This window comes from Osmerus eperlanus, chromosome 11 (genome assembly GCF_963692335.1).
Source record: "Osmerus eperlanus chromosome 11, fOsmEpe2.1, whole genome shotgun sequence".
NCBI lineage: Eukaryota > Metazoa > Chordata > Actinopteri > Osmeriformes > Osmeridae > Osmerus > Osmerus eperlanus.
The window spans coordinates 11,563,769-11,576,201 of record NC_085028.1 but is presented as its reverse complement, the minus strand read 5'-3'; the positions used below and the strand labels follow the sequence as shown (position 1 = coordinate 11,576,201).

Genomic DNA, 12,433 nt, shown 5'->3' with positions numbered 1-12,433 from the left:
CGATCTTGTTGTTGTACACCAACAGACTGACAGGTCAACCTGTCATCACTCTCTCTCTCATTTGGTGTAGTCACATGGTCACATGTTCATTGTGATGCTTGGTGGATAATGAATGATTGATGCACTGCGCAGATCCCTCTCTAGCTCTCCTTTTGTTTCCCTCTCTTTCTCTCTCGCCTTCTCACTCTGCTTTCTCTTCCCTCCACCTTCTCTCTCTGTCCATTTTGTCTTTCACCTCCCCTCTCTCTTTCTCTCTCTCTGTCTGTGGTATCCTTCACGCACTCCGTCAACCCCCCGATCCTCTCTTCCTCCCTTTCTCCCCTTCCTTTCCCTCCCCCTCTCTCTCCCTCCTCTCCCTGCGGCGGAGCGGCGGAGGCAGCGTGACTGCGTCAGCCAGTGAGGGCTGCTGTGATGTAGCTGCAGTGGCTCCAGTGTGCCGAGCGAAGCCCCGAGTCTGAGCCTGGCTGTTGGAGCTGGAAGGAGGCTTGTATTCTCCTCCTCTCCACCACCCCTTCCTCATCATCCTCCGCTCGCATGGGGCACCGGCAGGCTGAATCACACGTCCGTCTGCAGACTGTGCTGAGGTAATGCACAAACATTGTGTGTGTGTGTGTGTTTGAGACAGAGAAATACAGACTGTACTCTATGCGTGCGCGTCTATGACAGAGACATGACTGTATGTGGTTATGTGTGCACACAAGATGCCTGCGTTGTTGCTTTCCCCCCAGTGTTGTCTATCCATCACTTCAGGCAGTGCTAGCCATGACCGGAAGCCGTATTGACAGTCTTTAAAGGGTTTCGAGAAATTGTATTTCTAAGGGGGAGAACATCATTGTTCAGAATTTCTATTGACCTGGATATCAACACAATATTCCTGCTGCTTTGGTCTTCTGTACCGACATATCCTGTAAACGTGGCTACTGCTGTATGTGATGCAGGATCAAGTGTGTTTGTGTTAATCACAACATGTTTTATGATACCGAAAAGCTCAAATCTGCCTGCTTCACAAATCATGCTTTGACAAGACATCCCATGAATTATTGAAGACTCAGAGAGAGTATATTTGTGAACAGTATAATCTGCTAACGTAAACCATACTCCCAGACAACCCCAGTAAGCAACATGGCTGCAATCCAGCTCACCATATCAGAGACTATGTTGGGGGGGGGGTGATTGCTTACGACCTGTCCCTTCAGACCTATCTAGGTGCTTAAAGTTGATGGGTTGAATCAGGATTTCAAAATATTCCCCCTTCACCCTTGTGTGTGTGTGTCAGCAGGTAGGAGTGTGTGTAGGTACTCCACTGGGACGGCATGGTGTGTGTGTGTTGGAGGACAGGGCCAGGTGTTGCTATCCTGCTGGTACAAACCTGGGTCTGGGTCTGGACAAGTGAGGAACATACATCAACTTATTACAGAATCTATAACTTAATGTAAATCACCACAGTATGGATAATACAATGTGTGAAGTCTAAGTTTAGTGTCTCTACCCAGGTGCCATAGAACCCGCTCCCAAAATTGACGGATGGCACCGATCAGCAATCACACTACAGGAGAATGCCACGCACAAATTTAACTGCCAATCAGACGGCTGGGATCCCAACGCCCAGCCTCTGCTGACGTGGTACCTGAATGGAGAGAGGCAGAGAGAACCCATGAACCACGGCAAAGGGCGCCTTGTGATGATATCACCTAAACAGTCGGCAAAGTTGCGTCCAAACTCGCACCCCAACAGCACGTTCTCTCTGCGAGCCAGGAAGTGGCACCAGGAGCTGGTGTGTGCGGTGTCCAGACCCGACAGCGCCCAGAGCTACAACGCCACCGTAACCCTTAACGTCCAATGTTAGTTTGGAGAAGATTCCTGAGGGGCTGGATGAGTTACATCTTACAAACATGAGTGAAATACACACATACAAACACATAGAGGCATGCACAAATATATTCATGTGTGTGCATTTGGCAACCCCGTCCAATACACACACACTGACTTATTTATTCTGTAGTAGGCTCATTTAAATCAAACATTCTTGTCTTTTTCTACTTCTCCATCCTTTCCTCCAGTCCAGCCAGAGATTCTGAGAGTGAATGCCCACTACAGTGAGACGGCCGACCCCGGCCTCTCCCTGGTCCTATTCGCCTTGGTACGCTCCAACCCCCCTGCCACCATCACCTTTGTGGACCAATCCGGACATCTGGTAGCTAACACCTCTGACTTCCTCATCCTGGACTCGCGGAGCTACCCCTGGCTGACCAATCACACGCTGCGGGTCACCCTCAGTAGCCTGTCAGGGAATGTGTCGGTGAATGCCAGCAACAGTGTCGGCGCTGCCCAGAGCAACCTCACTCTGGCAGGTCTGTGCACTGGCCTCATACCCACTACCAAGTGGAACAAAAATGCACAACACAGACATGAAGCAGACATGTTTAGCTGGGTTTTACTTTTCACCGAACCCTCCCTTTTGCTTCCCCAGAGTTCTTGCAGTCTCGCGTGGAGGTGCCCATGTTGGGCATCGTGACAGGGGCAGCTGTAGCCTTCGTCACCCTCCTCATCTTCTCCCTGCTGGTGCTCTGCTTGCTGCACAAGAACAAGGGAAAGGCCATCATGGGTGTGTGTGGAGGTGGGGGTGGGGGGGAGGGGAGGGGGAGGGGGAGAGGTTGTCAGGCATAAGAATTACGAGGAGTCTCCACAGTTTGTCTTATGTGCAATGCTTCTTTGCAGATGAGCCAGTGGAGATTGTGCTGGCCAAAAAAAGGTATGTATCATTGTGTGTGTGTGTCTGTTTTGTGTGTGTGTGTGAGTTTAACGGCTGTCTGTTTTAGTGATTCCACCAGTATTAAAGTGGACAAAATCTACATGCCCAGAGAGAACATGTCCCTACCCTCCAACATGCAGCTCAATGACCTCAGCACCCTCCGCAAAGGTACAGTACTGATACAATTTTTCTATTACCTAGAACCTATTTCCAGAAATCCTAAACCTCAGAACATATTCCATGAATTCAAATACCTTTAATTCCTGCTCTCAGTATTCCTAAACTCCCAGATCTCTATAGACCCCTATACCCTACTCCCTAAACTCTGATATCCATACACACCACTCCTCAAGCCCCTGGATCTGGCTTCGACTGAGGTTTTTAGGGTTACTAGGAATCTCAAAGCTTTAACTCTATTTGTTTTCTCTTTGTGACCTCCTACATATCATCCTGTAGCCAGGGAGGCTGCCAAACACAACCTGGGAGAGGAGGAGGAGGATCTGTCCGCTGCCTATGCTGCTAGAGGTGAGACAATGCTCTCTTTCCTCTTGGACTCACCTTCCTTCTTTCCTTCTTTCTCTCTTTTTCTCACTATCCTTTTCTGTTTCTTTCTCTCTCATTGTCTCTCTCACTTTCTCTTTGACTCTTTCACTCTGTCTCTATGTATCTATCTCTTGCTGATGGTACATTCTCTGCTGAAGGGGCTGACTGTTTCAACGCTGTTCCTATCTTTGCCTCCAGGTTTCGCCAGATACCCCATGGTGGGCTACATCTATAAGGTCAACAGCATGAGCAGTGATGAGATCTGGCTCTGACCACATACATACGCACTCACACACACACACACACACACACACACACACACACACACACACAGAAAAACCTTTAAAGGCACAGGACCCTGACAATACAACCGTCCAATCGGAGCCTCAGAATAACTGCCAGTCAATCAGACAGTACTGTCTTCATAAATCTTTGATGTCATGGTCTTATTTACAGTACCTCAATGTCAAGAGTGTTATACAAGTTTGATTTGTAAAATTCATTTTAACCTTAATTTTAACTAGAGGTCTTGCCACCTTTTTAGGGGCTGACCACTTTACAACATACCAAACTTTCTCTACATACACTCCAGTCTGGTGTCTATCACAAATATATAATCCTCTCGCATTATGGAATGCTTAATGTTCTTTCTATTACATGAGAATGTTCAAGATGATGTTTGTGAATTTATTTCTATAAATACATAAACAAATAATATAAAGGTACATATTTGTATATGTACATGTACTGTAGTTGTACATGTTTATGTATATTTGTATGCATATATGTATATGTGTATAAAAGAAAAGGTCTAATAAAGACGGTATATGAGAGCGATGAAACAATGTTTCCTGGGGCTCTGTGGAACCACTAGGAGGCAGCATTCTCTTCACCACACTTTAATTCTAAGGAGTTAGTAGAACTTCTACTCACATTTGTACATGAAAACATCCAGGGAATCAAAGTTTTGGGGTAATGGGAGCAGGTGGAGGCCAGGCCAGGATAGACATGGTCAGCGTTAGTGTCAGGGTCAGGGTTCATGCAAACCAGACTGGAACAGTCATGTGTGAAGCTGGTGGACAACATGGAGTGAAAGTGACATGATATTGTCTCTCATATTAGAGCTAGGTTACAAAACGGGCTCCTGAAGACTCCTAACATCCTGTAGTCCCTCTCTGTTGTGACTCTAAGAGATGGATGACAGGAATGACGTGAGAGTAAAGGACACAAAAGCAAAAACAAGAGAGAGAAAGAGAGAGGGGGGGGGAGTGAGGAGACAGAAGTGAAAAATAAGAGAATATTGACAGGTGGGAGAGAAAAAGATGAAGTGTGTGTGTGTTGGGTGCAGGTGTTGGCTGCAGGTTACAGGGAGCTGTGGTTTGTCGTTATCTGACAGGAAGCAGCCTTGTGGGATGATCTCTGGTGTTCTGGGTGGCGCTCCACACTAGCATCTGCAACAGGAGCTCTAGCTTGTCTCAGCATCAGCGGGATGACACACTCTCATAGTAGTTTGTTATGTTCTACAGTGTTTGTTATGTTCTACAGTGTTTTAGTCACAGGATACCTCTCAGTTCAGTGTTTGTACTATTGTAGTTTGTGTGCTTAATTTGCTGCTGCACAGAGGCTTAGAAACTAGCTATGAATATATGTTGAACAACAATGACAGATATAGTCCTCTCACATTTAACATTCATATTGATTTCATCATTGGGTCATGCTCAACTATTGTAACATATTCTCACGTGTGCAATGAGGGGCTTCAGCAATTAATTACCATAGTGTTCAAGGTATATTTAAATGCAAATGACCACAGTAATACAAAAAGCAGATAGAAACAAAGCAATTAGACACACTTCCTTTACAAGCACTGAGCACAGACTTTAGGCAGTTGACGCTGCGCAGATCTTTGGACAAACCAACACATACGGTTAAGAAGTTCAGGTATGTTTTATGGTTCCTGATCATCTGCAACAGTTTATAAATGTAATTTAGGTTTAGACCAAATCCAGAGACATTTTCAAAGTTACATGAGAGACATGGTCTATCGATGAATAATAGTAAAAGTTGTCAGAGGGTTCTGCATTAAACATCTAACATCTCAATCATTGGTACATATAAAACCCGTGAATCTTGTTGAACCTTGTGTGTCTGGCAATGGCTCTCAGGCAGTACAATGGGATGGAGAAATGATAGACAAAATGTCTGACTGCAAGCATGAAATGGCACCTTTCCTGTGTTGTGGGCGTACAGGTTGTGGGGTGTGATGGTAAGTGTCTGTGTGTGTGTGAGGGGGGGAGGAGGGGGTAGGTAGTGACATTTGATAAAGTATGTAGCACATTTCCGCTTTTTTCTGCAGTGCTGAGGCTGAGGAGAAAGAATGAAGACTCTACTGTTGGCCAGTGTACTCCTGGTTTGGACCATGAGGGGTAGGTTGGAGGAATGAGAACATAAAATACAGACCTACTCTGAAGGGAAATTAGATAAAGTCCTCATATCACTCAGGACATGTAATTCTGTTTAGATTTTGTGAAGTTTTTTGTATATTTACTGTACCTTAATTGCGAAAAGCAGAAGGTAAAACACCTGTGAATTGTTATTCTTTATAAAGTACTGTCGTATTCATCAACATCCTTTTAAAGTAGACGAAAATGTTCTTTGTCTAGCACAATAAACGTTTTGAAAACGTTTTTTTACATTGTAGGGCCTTGCTGGTTGACAATGATGGTTGTAAAGTGCGATATGACCAGATACAAATGCAGAGAAACTGTTGATTTTTTTTTAAAGAATTGCTCTTGCATCTTTTGTGTGCTCTTTAAGCCTCATCAGAGGAGAAAATAACTGTGATCAAAGAGAAGAACGGAATCCGCCTGGAATGTCCGAAGTCAGATAACTTGTATAGCGGATCAGTCCTACACAATGGGATATTGGAGTACACTGATGAGAAGACAGGGGAGTACGTATGCAAGAACAACGAGTATGATCCAACAATTAAAATGTACGTCAAGTTCCGGAGTAAGTCATCCCCTTTGCATCGATTTATGATTTAAAAGACTTGCGAAACGTTTATCGTATAAGACTTATCGTGAAGTTTATGATTGACTTTGTGTCACAGTTGACCGAGTTGGCCTGGTGTCGTTGATATAGATAACACCTATATTTACTGTATGTGTGTGTGTTTAAAGTCTTCAGGGCTCTCAAGTCTCACGCATTAGCCGTGAGACTCACGCACGCTATCACGCAACACCTTGTATTTCTCATGCATTTCAACCATTTCTCACGCCTAGAACTTGTCCCTCTATGTACAATTAATGGCTGAGGGATACTGACGGACGATTTCTGCCGAGTTGATAATTATCTCGAGTTATACAGAGTTAAATGCCACCTACCAGACAATCACAAACATCACTGTGTGTGTGTTTGTTTCCAGCATGTAAGAACTGCATCCAACTGGATCCTGCCGCTGCAGCAGGTATGGCTATCGGAAACCTGGTGGCTACAGTTATGATTGGAGTAGCTGTATACCACATAGCCTCCCAGTCCAGACGCACTCCAGCCACAGTCCAACAAGGTGAGAGATCATGTCAGAGGCCAGGTAGAGACCATGTTAATATGTTTCTCAAGAGAAGTTGTAAGAGGTCATGCAGAAGAAGTATTCTTGTTCTGAAAGGGTCATTTCAAAAAGATGTATTTCCCAAACAGCTTCAGATCGCCGTGCACTCATCCCTAATGAATCAAACAACGAAAGCCACTATCAGGTACAGTAAACTATTCCCATTAGTTCCGGGACTGTAGAAACACCTCTCTCTCTCTTTCTCTCTCACTTCCATAAATGAAACGGAAATACAATTAATTTAATAATGCCCAGCAACATTAAATTTTTATGTAGGAATAAATATCTTTATGGAATGTTAATTTGGTTAGGCTACTCGAATGTGTTTGGTAAGCAGCTTTGACCAAAAAATGGTGTATCCTATGCAAATTGTCATTTAATTATGTTAGGCTAATTATTCACTCAAACTGATAACAGTTGACTCAGTCCAGTGTTGTAAGTAACTGCATTCATTTTGACACTTGAAGAGAAATGTTGACAAATCAGTCCACGTCACCTTGAAATTTACAGAAGTTGAGAAGTTTAACCCAAAGTCCTTAATTCATCATGTAACGAGAAATGATTGAAGGGAATCTTGGAGTTCTGTGGACATGTACATGATCAGTGTGTCCTCTGGTCGGTTGTCATGTCTGTCAGACATGTTCACAAGTTCACTCCTTCTGGATTTAACCAAAGTGAGTTCTTCTTCATGGCAGAAACTGAACGACAGGACTCGCAGCAATGACCTCTACTCCTACGCCAGGACTGGCTAGGCCTCCTCACCAACTGACCCACTGACCACCCCCTCTTCCTCTTAACACACTGGGCAAAGTGTTGTAATTGGTCCCACCTATCTTTCTTATACCAAATCAAAACGTTAATTTTGTTTGTATTTTTGGGATGCTACCATTCATGCTTTCTATCATGTTGTAGTGCTTAGCTTTCTAGTAGGTCTCTATACTGAATTAAATATACTGTAAATGTACTAATATGTAGATACCAAAATACCCTAAAGCTTTTACAAGAAATGTGAAACTCTGTACTTGCTGTTAAACACGTCCCTGCCTTCTTATTACATAGGTCAGTTTATGTTATTTTGTTATGTAAAGTTTGATAAAACTATTTTATTTTAAAATAAAATAATTAATGTGTGAGGAAATAGAATCAGAGCAATGTATTTAGAAAATTGTTGAGTTCAAAACTTGGGTGTCACCTTTGATTGTGACTTATTATTTAATAAGAAGATGAATGCTGTGGTTTAAGGAAACCTTTTCCATCTCAGGTCCATTGCTTAATTAAAATGGTTTCTCTCACAGAAGGACTTGGAAATAGTGATTCATGCTCTTAATACATAGCGGCTGTATTATTGCAACCTTTTATATGTGGGTTTGTCTCAGTCTTCTTTTCCACGTCTGCAAGTAGTCCAGCATGCAGCAGCTTGACTTCTCACGGGTAGGCTATTGAGAAAAGAGAACATCTGACCCCTGTTCTCGTTTCCCTACATTGGCTTCCAGTTAGTTACAGAGTTCAATTTAACGTTCTTCAATGTGTTTTTATGGCCTTTGCCTTTGGTCAAGTCCAGGGGTTCTCAAACTACGGCACGCATTTGGACCGGCCCTCTGAACAATGCCTGACTTTTTATTTTTTTTATTAAAAATAATTCCCACTGATTAATATGCAGAACTAAGTAAATGTTTTGATTTCAATAGCAATGAATATGATAAAAGGTCATTACGATAGTAATAATGCTCTTTTAATAGGTTATATATCCCTTAATATGTATGGATGTACGGTGCATAACAAAATAATAAACTAATCTAGCATAATGAATACATTTTTAAATAATAATAAAATCTCCACAATAATACTGGTAGTCACTCCGGCCCATGTAATTTTCTGTTATAGACCGACTTGGCCCCACATTAAAGAAAGGAAAAATTATCTGGCCCTCGCAGAAAAAAGTTTGGGGACCCCTGGTCTGGCCCCTCAGTATATTGCTGATCTACTTCAACCACTCTGCGCCTAGGTCTCTTCCATCATTAAATCAGTTACCCCTCTCTGTTCATCTTTCCTATTTGAAAACCAAAGGTGATCAAGAGTTTGTAGTTGCGGCCCCCATGTATGGAAACAACATTCATTTGTTGTTAAGTCTTATTCCTCACTGGCCATATTTAAATCTAGATTGAAGACACATTTTTTCTCTATAGCCTATGATGTTGTTTTAGATGTATAGAGGTTTGATTAGTTTGTTCCTTTTAACACTTTGAACATTCTATTTCATTCTGATATTAATGTTAATGTTGATATTAATTTCAACATTTCTTGTTTTTAAACGTGCTTTATAAATGAACTTAAGTTTGAACACAAAAACACAAGCAAACACACATACACAATCACCTAAAACCCACTAGAACTACCAGTGCATTAGACAGGGTAACAGGACCATTGCTTCTGTTCTGGCCTACTGCTGAGCTTCGTACTGAGACAGTACGCGTCCACATACAGTGTGGTTTCCGACCTTGACTTAGTTTAGACTTCAAACGGAAAAGCTCAGACGAACAAGCTCCGAGCTTCAGTTTGCTCCCACGCACATGAACACACAGACTTGAAAAACACACCCTCTTAGTTCAGTGAAATGTGAAGCAATGTGACAGGTTCATCAAACAATCCAAAAAGTTCCACAGCATAACTTAGAAACAAAAACATGTGAGACAGTTTGCTTCCAGAACATCTTTATCATCTTCCGAGGCAAAATAAGCATAAAGTCATGTTTTCCAGTGCACTGATGTAATAGTTTCACAGTAGCAGAATGGTGAGGCATCTCATTTTTCCACTAAGCTGGTTGCTGCCTCTGACACTGAGTTTCTAATATGAGATAACCAGAGATGTGAATATACCACTACAGACATGAGGGTGGAGCTGCGGGTGTGATAGCTCGTATGTGTGCATTTACTCTGTGTGAGTGTGTGTGCATTTACTCTGTGTGTGTGTGTGTGCATTTACTCTGTGTGTGTGTGTGTGCATTTACTCTGTGTGAGTGTGTGTGCATTTACTCTGTGTGTGTGTGTGTGCATTTACTCTGTGTGTGTGTGTGTGCATTTACTCTGTGTGAGTGTGTGTGCATGTACTCTGTGTGAGTGTGTGTGCATTTACTCTCTGTGTGTGTGTGTGCATTTACTCTGTGTGTGTGTGTGTGTGTGCATGTACTCTGTGTGCAGTGTGTGTGCATGTACTCTGTGTGAGTGTGTGTGCATTTACTCTGTGTGTGTGTGTGTGTGTGCAGTGTGTGTGCATGTACTCTGTGTGCAGTGTATGCCTGTGGCTAAACATTTTCAGGTGAATAATAAGTTTCCATTATCCACTTTAATCAGATACCAGAAAGCTCATGGCTTATTAAGAACAACCTAAAAATGCTTCCTTGTGCAGGTCTATGTAAAAGTAAGTAGATAAAAAGACAGATAAAAAAAGCTAAGTTCATACAACACTTTTAAGGAGCACGTGCAGTAGCAACATACCCACTCACATACAGCAAACAAATAAGAAGCTAAACTAAATCACAAAGAAGATCGGTCTTCCTCTTTCCAACTGCAAAGTATGAGATGAGCAGGTGAGGAGCAGCAGAGCAGAGTGTCTGTGTGCCTTGTGTGGGGTGAGGGGGGGGGGGGTGAGGGGATCAGCCATTCCTCTGAACCCCAGCGTAAATATCTTTGTTCCGTGTCTGAGGGTTCAGCATCTGCAGAGAGAAAGAATGACATTCATAGATCCCCCCATGACAGTGCAGGGCCGAAGAACTTGGGGGTTACACTTTTCAACAACTTTACATGTCTATATGAACTAATTGGTTGGTTTAGTTTTGCTGGACTTGAAGTCATTAGTAAAGTGTCACATACAAGTGAAAAGTAAAGGCTGAAAGTAAAAAGGCAAAGTAAAGAGTCAAAGTTAAGTGTACAGTGTAAATAGTAAGTGTTAAGTACAGAGAACAGAGATGTTTTAGAGGTGGTACTGCTACCTACCTCGTAATCGGTGGCAGGCACTGGTGGAGCGCGTCCTCCTGAGCGGGGGGGTGCTGTGGAGGGGGAAGAGAACCCCAAGTTAGTCATATGCAATACTGACTGGACCAGTGCACTCAAGTCCATGCCTGGATATCAACAGTTGGTGCGACTACTTCTGATCATGGAGGGGTTGTTGAACCTGCTGTGACAGAGGCCTCACCTTTGGCAGGGACAGATTTGGAAGGTGTCCCCCCACTGGTCTTTTTATGGGCACACAGGTAGATTATCATCATAATCCCTCCAGTCAATAGGAGGTCCATCCCAATCGCCCCAGCAACTAATGAAGAGTCCAGCTCAAAGCAGTTCTCACATACTGGTACCAGAACAAGAGCAAGGAAAATGATCACATCAGTAAGATTCAGAATAAAAACACTGAGACAAATCGTTGTTTGAATTGATATGTGATAATTGTATCGTGTACAATCTGTGACTATTATAATTGTTCTTACCTGTTGCTTGGATGTAAAAATAATAGTATGTCTTAACGCCTTTTTCGTCTTTTTCCGAAATACAGTAATGCGTGTCCTTATCACTCTCAGAATATGAAGATTGATAATATTGTTCCACAGTCCTGTTGTGAAAGTAACCCTCAGGGCATGTCAGAGTGAAAGAGGATCCCCAGAAATATACTGACCCTGAAATAAGTACAAATATTCACACACACACACACACACACACTGAAAATCAGGTTGTCCAGGTAATATCTACAGCATGTTAAATGTGTTTAATGAAATCAAGTACATTCAAAATAAAAATGTAATGGTTTTGCATACAATCATTTTACTTTCTATGTTATGAGTAAAAAAAAAAAATCCATTATAAATCTTTACCTTTGGGGTCATCTGCCTCCGCTGCCACGATGACGAGCGTAAAAATGAAAATTAAACCTCTCATTTCAGCTCTCTTCATTCTTCCTATGCAATAAAGGTCCTTTTTCTTGTATTAAGATTTTAAATGATGGTTTTTTGATGGGAAGACAAACTGACAGCTTTCACCTTGTTCTCAACTGTCTCTTTCTCTTTGGCTCTCTATTCTCTCTTTCTGTCGTGTTCTTGTTCTCTCTCTCGGTGTGTATGCATGCTTGGGTGTCACAGATACACAAACAGAAAAATGATTGACTGTTTGCGCATGTGTCTGCACACACTCATACATACCTCCCCCCCCCCCCCCCCAAACACACACACACACACACAAACAGGAAAACATGTTACATTTTTTTTAAACACGGTTTTGAAAGCTAATCCTACCTATTGTATGTAATGTGTTTAGGTGTCATATTGTATTGAAAAGTTATTTGGGGTTTGGCATGTCCTGTTGTAGAACAGAAAGTAGAACTGCACATTTTGCTTTGAATACAGGTACTTTTGGTTTTGTATGATTTTTTGAATTCCTAATTCTTATTTTTCACTTCTTCACTATGTTATTCTGACCAGTGTAGTACATTTATTCCTGAGTAACAACTGAAATAACACCGTACTTGATCACACATTATTGTAG

The 12,433-nt window shown here is 42.4% G+C and overlaps 4 protein-coding genes across 5 annotated transcripts in view; 2 read left to right on the top strand and 2 right to left on the bottom strand.

Annotated features, from left to right (window-relative positions):
* The first annotated feature begins 246 nt into the window (after nucleotides 1–246).
* LOC134029049 (transmembrane protein 25) lies at nucleotides 247–4,130 on the top strand. Of its 2 annotated transcripts, none has more exons than XM_062473021.1 (9): nucleotides 247–584; nucleotides 1,280–1,389; nucleotides 1,494–1,841; nucleotides 2,061–2,351; nucleotides 2,471–2,605; nucleotides 2,719–2,752; nucleotides 2,820–2,920; nucleotides 3,209–3,277; nucleotides 3,494–4,130. In XM_062473021.1, the coding sequence occupies exons 2-9, from the start codon at nucleotides 1,314–1,316 to the stop codon at nucleotides 3,565–3,567; spliced, it is 1,128 nt and encodes a 375-aa protein (XP_062329005.1). In that variant the 5' UTR covers nucleotides 247–584; nucleotides 1,280–1,313; the 3' UTR covers nucleotides 3,568–4,130. The 2 variants fall into 2 exon arrangements, with proteins under 2 accessions (XP_062329005.1, XP_062329006.1); XM_062473022.1 differs by having other exon boundaries at nucleotides 1,277–1,389.
* A 1,515-nt stretch (nucleotides 4,131–5,645) lies between these two features.
* On the top strand, nucleotides 5,646–8,232 carry LOC134028941 (T-cell surface glycoprotein CD3 gamma chain-like). The gene is made up of 5 exons (XM_062472858.1): nucleotides 5,646–5,721; nucleotides 6,113–6,307; nucleotides 6,723–6,863; nucleotides 6,995–7,050; nucleotides 7,601–8,232. The coding sequence occupies exons 1-5, from the start codon at nucleotides 5,673–5,675 to the stop codon at nucleotides 7,655–7,657; spliced, it is 498 nt and encodes a 165-aa protein (XP_062328842.1). The 5' UTR covers nucleotides 5,646–5,672; the 3' UTR covers nucleotides 7,658–8,232.
* A 43-nt stretch (nucleotides 8,233–8,275) lies between these two features.
* Nucleotides 8,276–12,433, bottom strand: part of LOC134028942 (putative uncharacterized protein DDB_G0292636) — a 384,233-nt gene continuing 380,075 nt past the window's right edge. Inside the window, exon 4 of the mRNA XM_062472860.1 lies at nucleotides 8,276–8,285. The gene's annotated coding sequence lies outside the window, so the exon portion shown is untranslated. The remainder of the gene's footprint in view (nucleotides 8,286–12,433) is intronic.
* Nucleotides 10,229–12,016, bottom strand: LOC134028971 (T-cell surface glycoprotein CD3 epsilon chain-like). The gene is made up of 5 exons (XM_062472904.1): nucleotides 11,767–12,016; nucleotides 11,386–11,571; nucleotides 11,097–11,249; nucleotides 10,898–10,950; nucleotides 10,229–10,617 (listed from the first exon to the last, which is right to left on the bottom strand). Exons 1-5 carry the CDS (start codon nucleotides 11,843–11,845, stop codon nucleotides 10,558–10,560), a joined length of 531 nt encoding a protein of 176 aa, XP_062328888.1. The 5' UTR covers nucleotides 11,846–12,016; the 3' UTR covers nucleotides 10,229–10,557.

Coding starts and splice junctions, on each gene's coding strand:
- LOC134029049 (XM_062473021.1), top strand. CDS start 1,314: ATGGTGTGTGTGTGTTGGAGGACAGGGCCAGGTGTTGCTATCCTGCTG. Junction 1,842..2,060: donor CGTAACCCTTAACGTCCAAT/GTTAGTTTGGAG, acceptor CCTTTCCTCCAG/TCCAGCCAGAGATTCTGAGA. Junction 2,352..2,470: donor GAGCAACCTCACTCTGGCAG/GTCTGTGCACTG, acceptor TTGCTTCCCCAG/AGTTCTTGCAGTCTCGCGTG.
- LOC134028941 (XM_062472858.1), top strand. CDS start 5,673: ATGAAGACTCTACTGTTGGCCAGTGTACTCCTGGTTTGGACCATGAGG. Junction 6,308..6,722: donor AATGTACGTCAAGTTCCGGA/GTAAGTCATCCC, acceptor GTTTGTTTCCAG/CATGTAAGAACTGCATCCAA. Junction 6,864..6,994: donor TCCAGCCACAGTCCAACAAG/GTGAGAGATCAT, acceptor TTTCCCAAACAG/CTTCAGATCGCCGTGCACTC.
- LOC134028971 (XM_062472904.1), bottom strand. CDS start 11,845: ATGAAGAGAGCTGAAATGAGAGGTTTAATTTTCATTTTTACGCTCGTC. Junction 11,250..11,385: donor TTTTTACATCCAAGCAACAG/GTAAGAACAATT, acceptor TTCTGGTACCAG/TATGTGAGAACTGCTTTGAG. Junction 10,951..11,096: donor CAAATCTGTCCCTGCCAAAG/GTGAGGCCTCTG, acceptor CCCCCTCCACAG/CACCCCCCCGCTCAGGAGGA.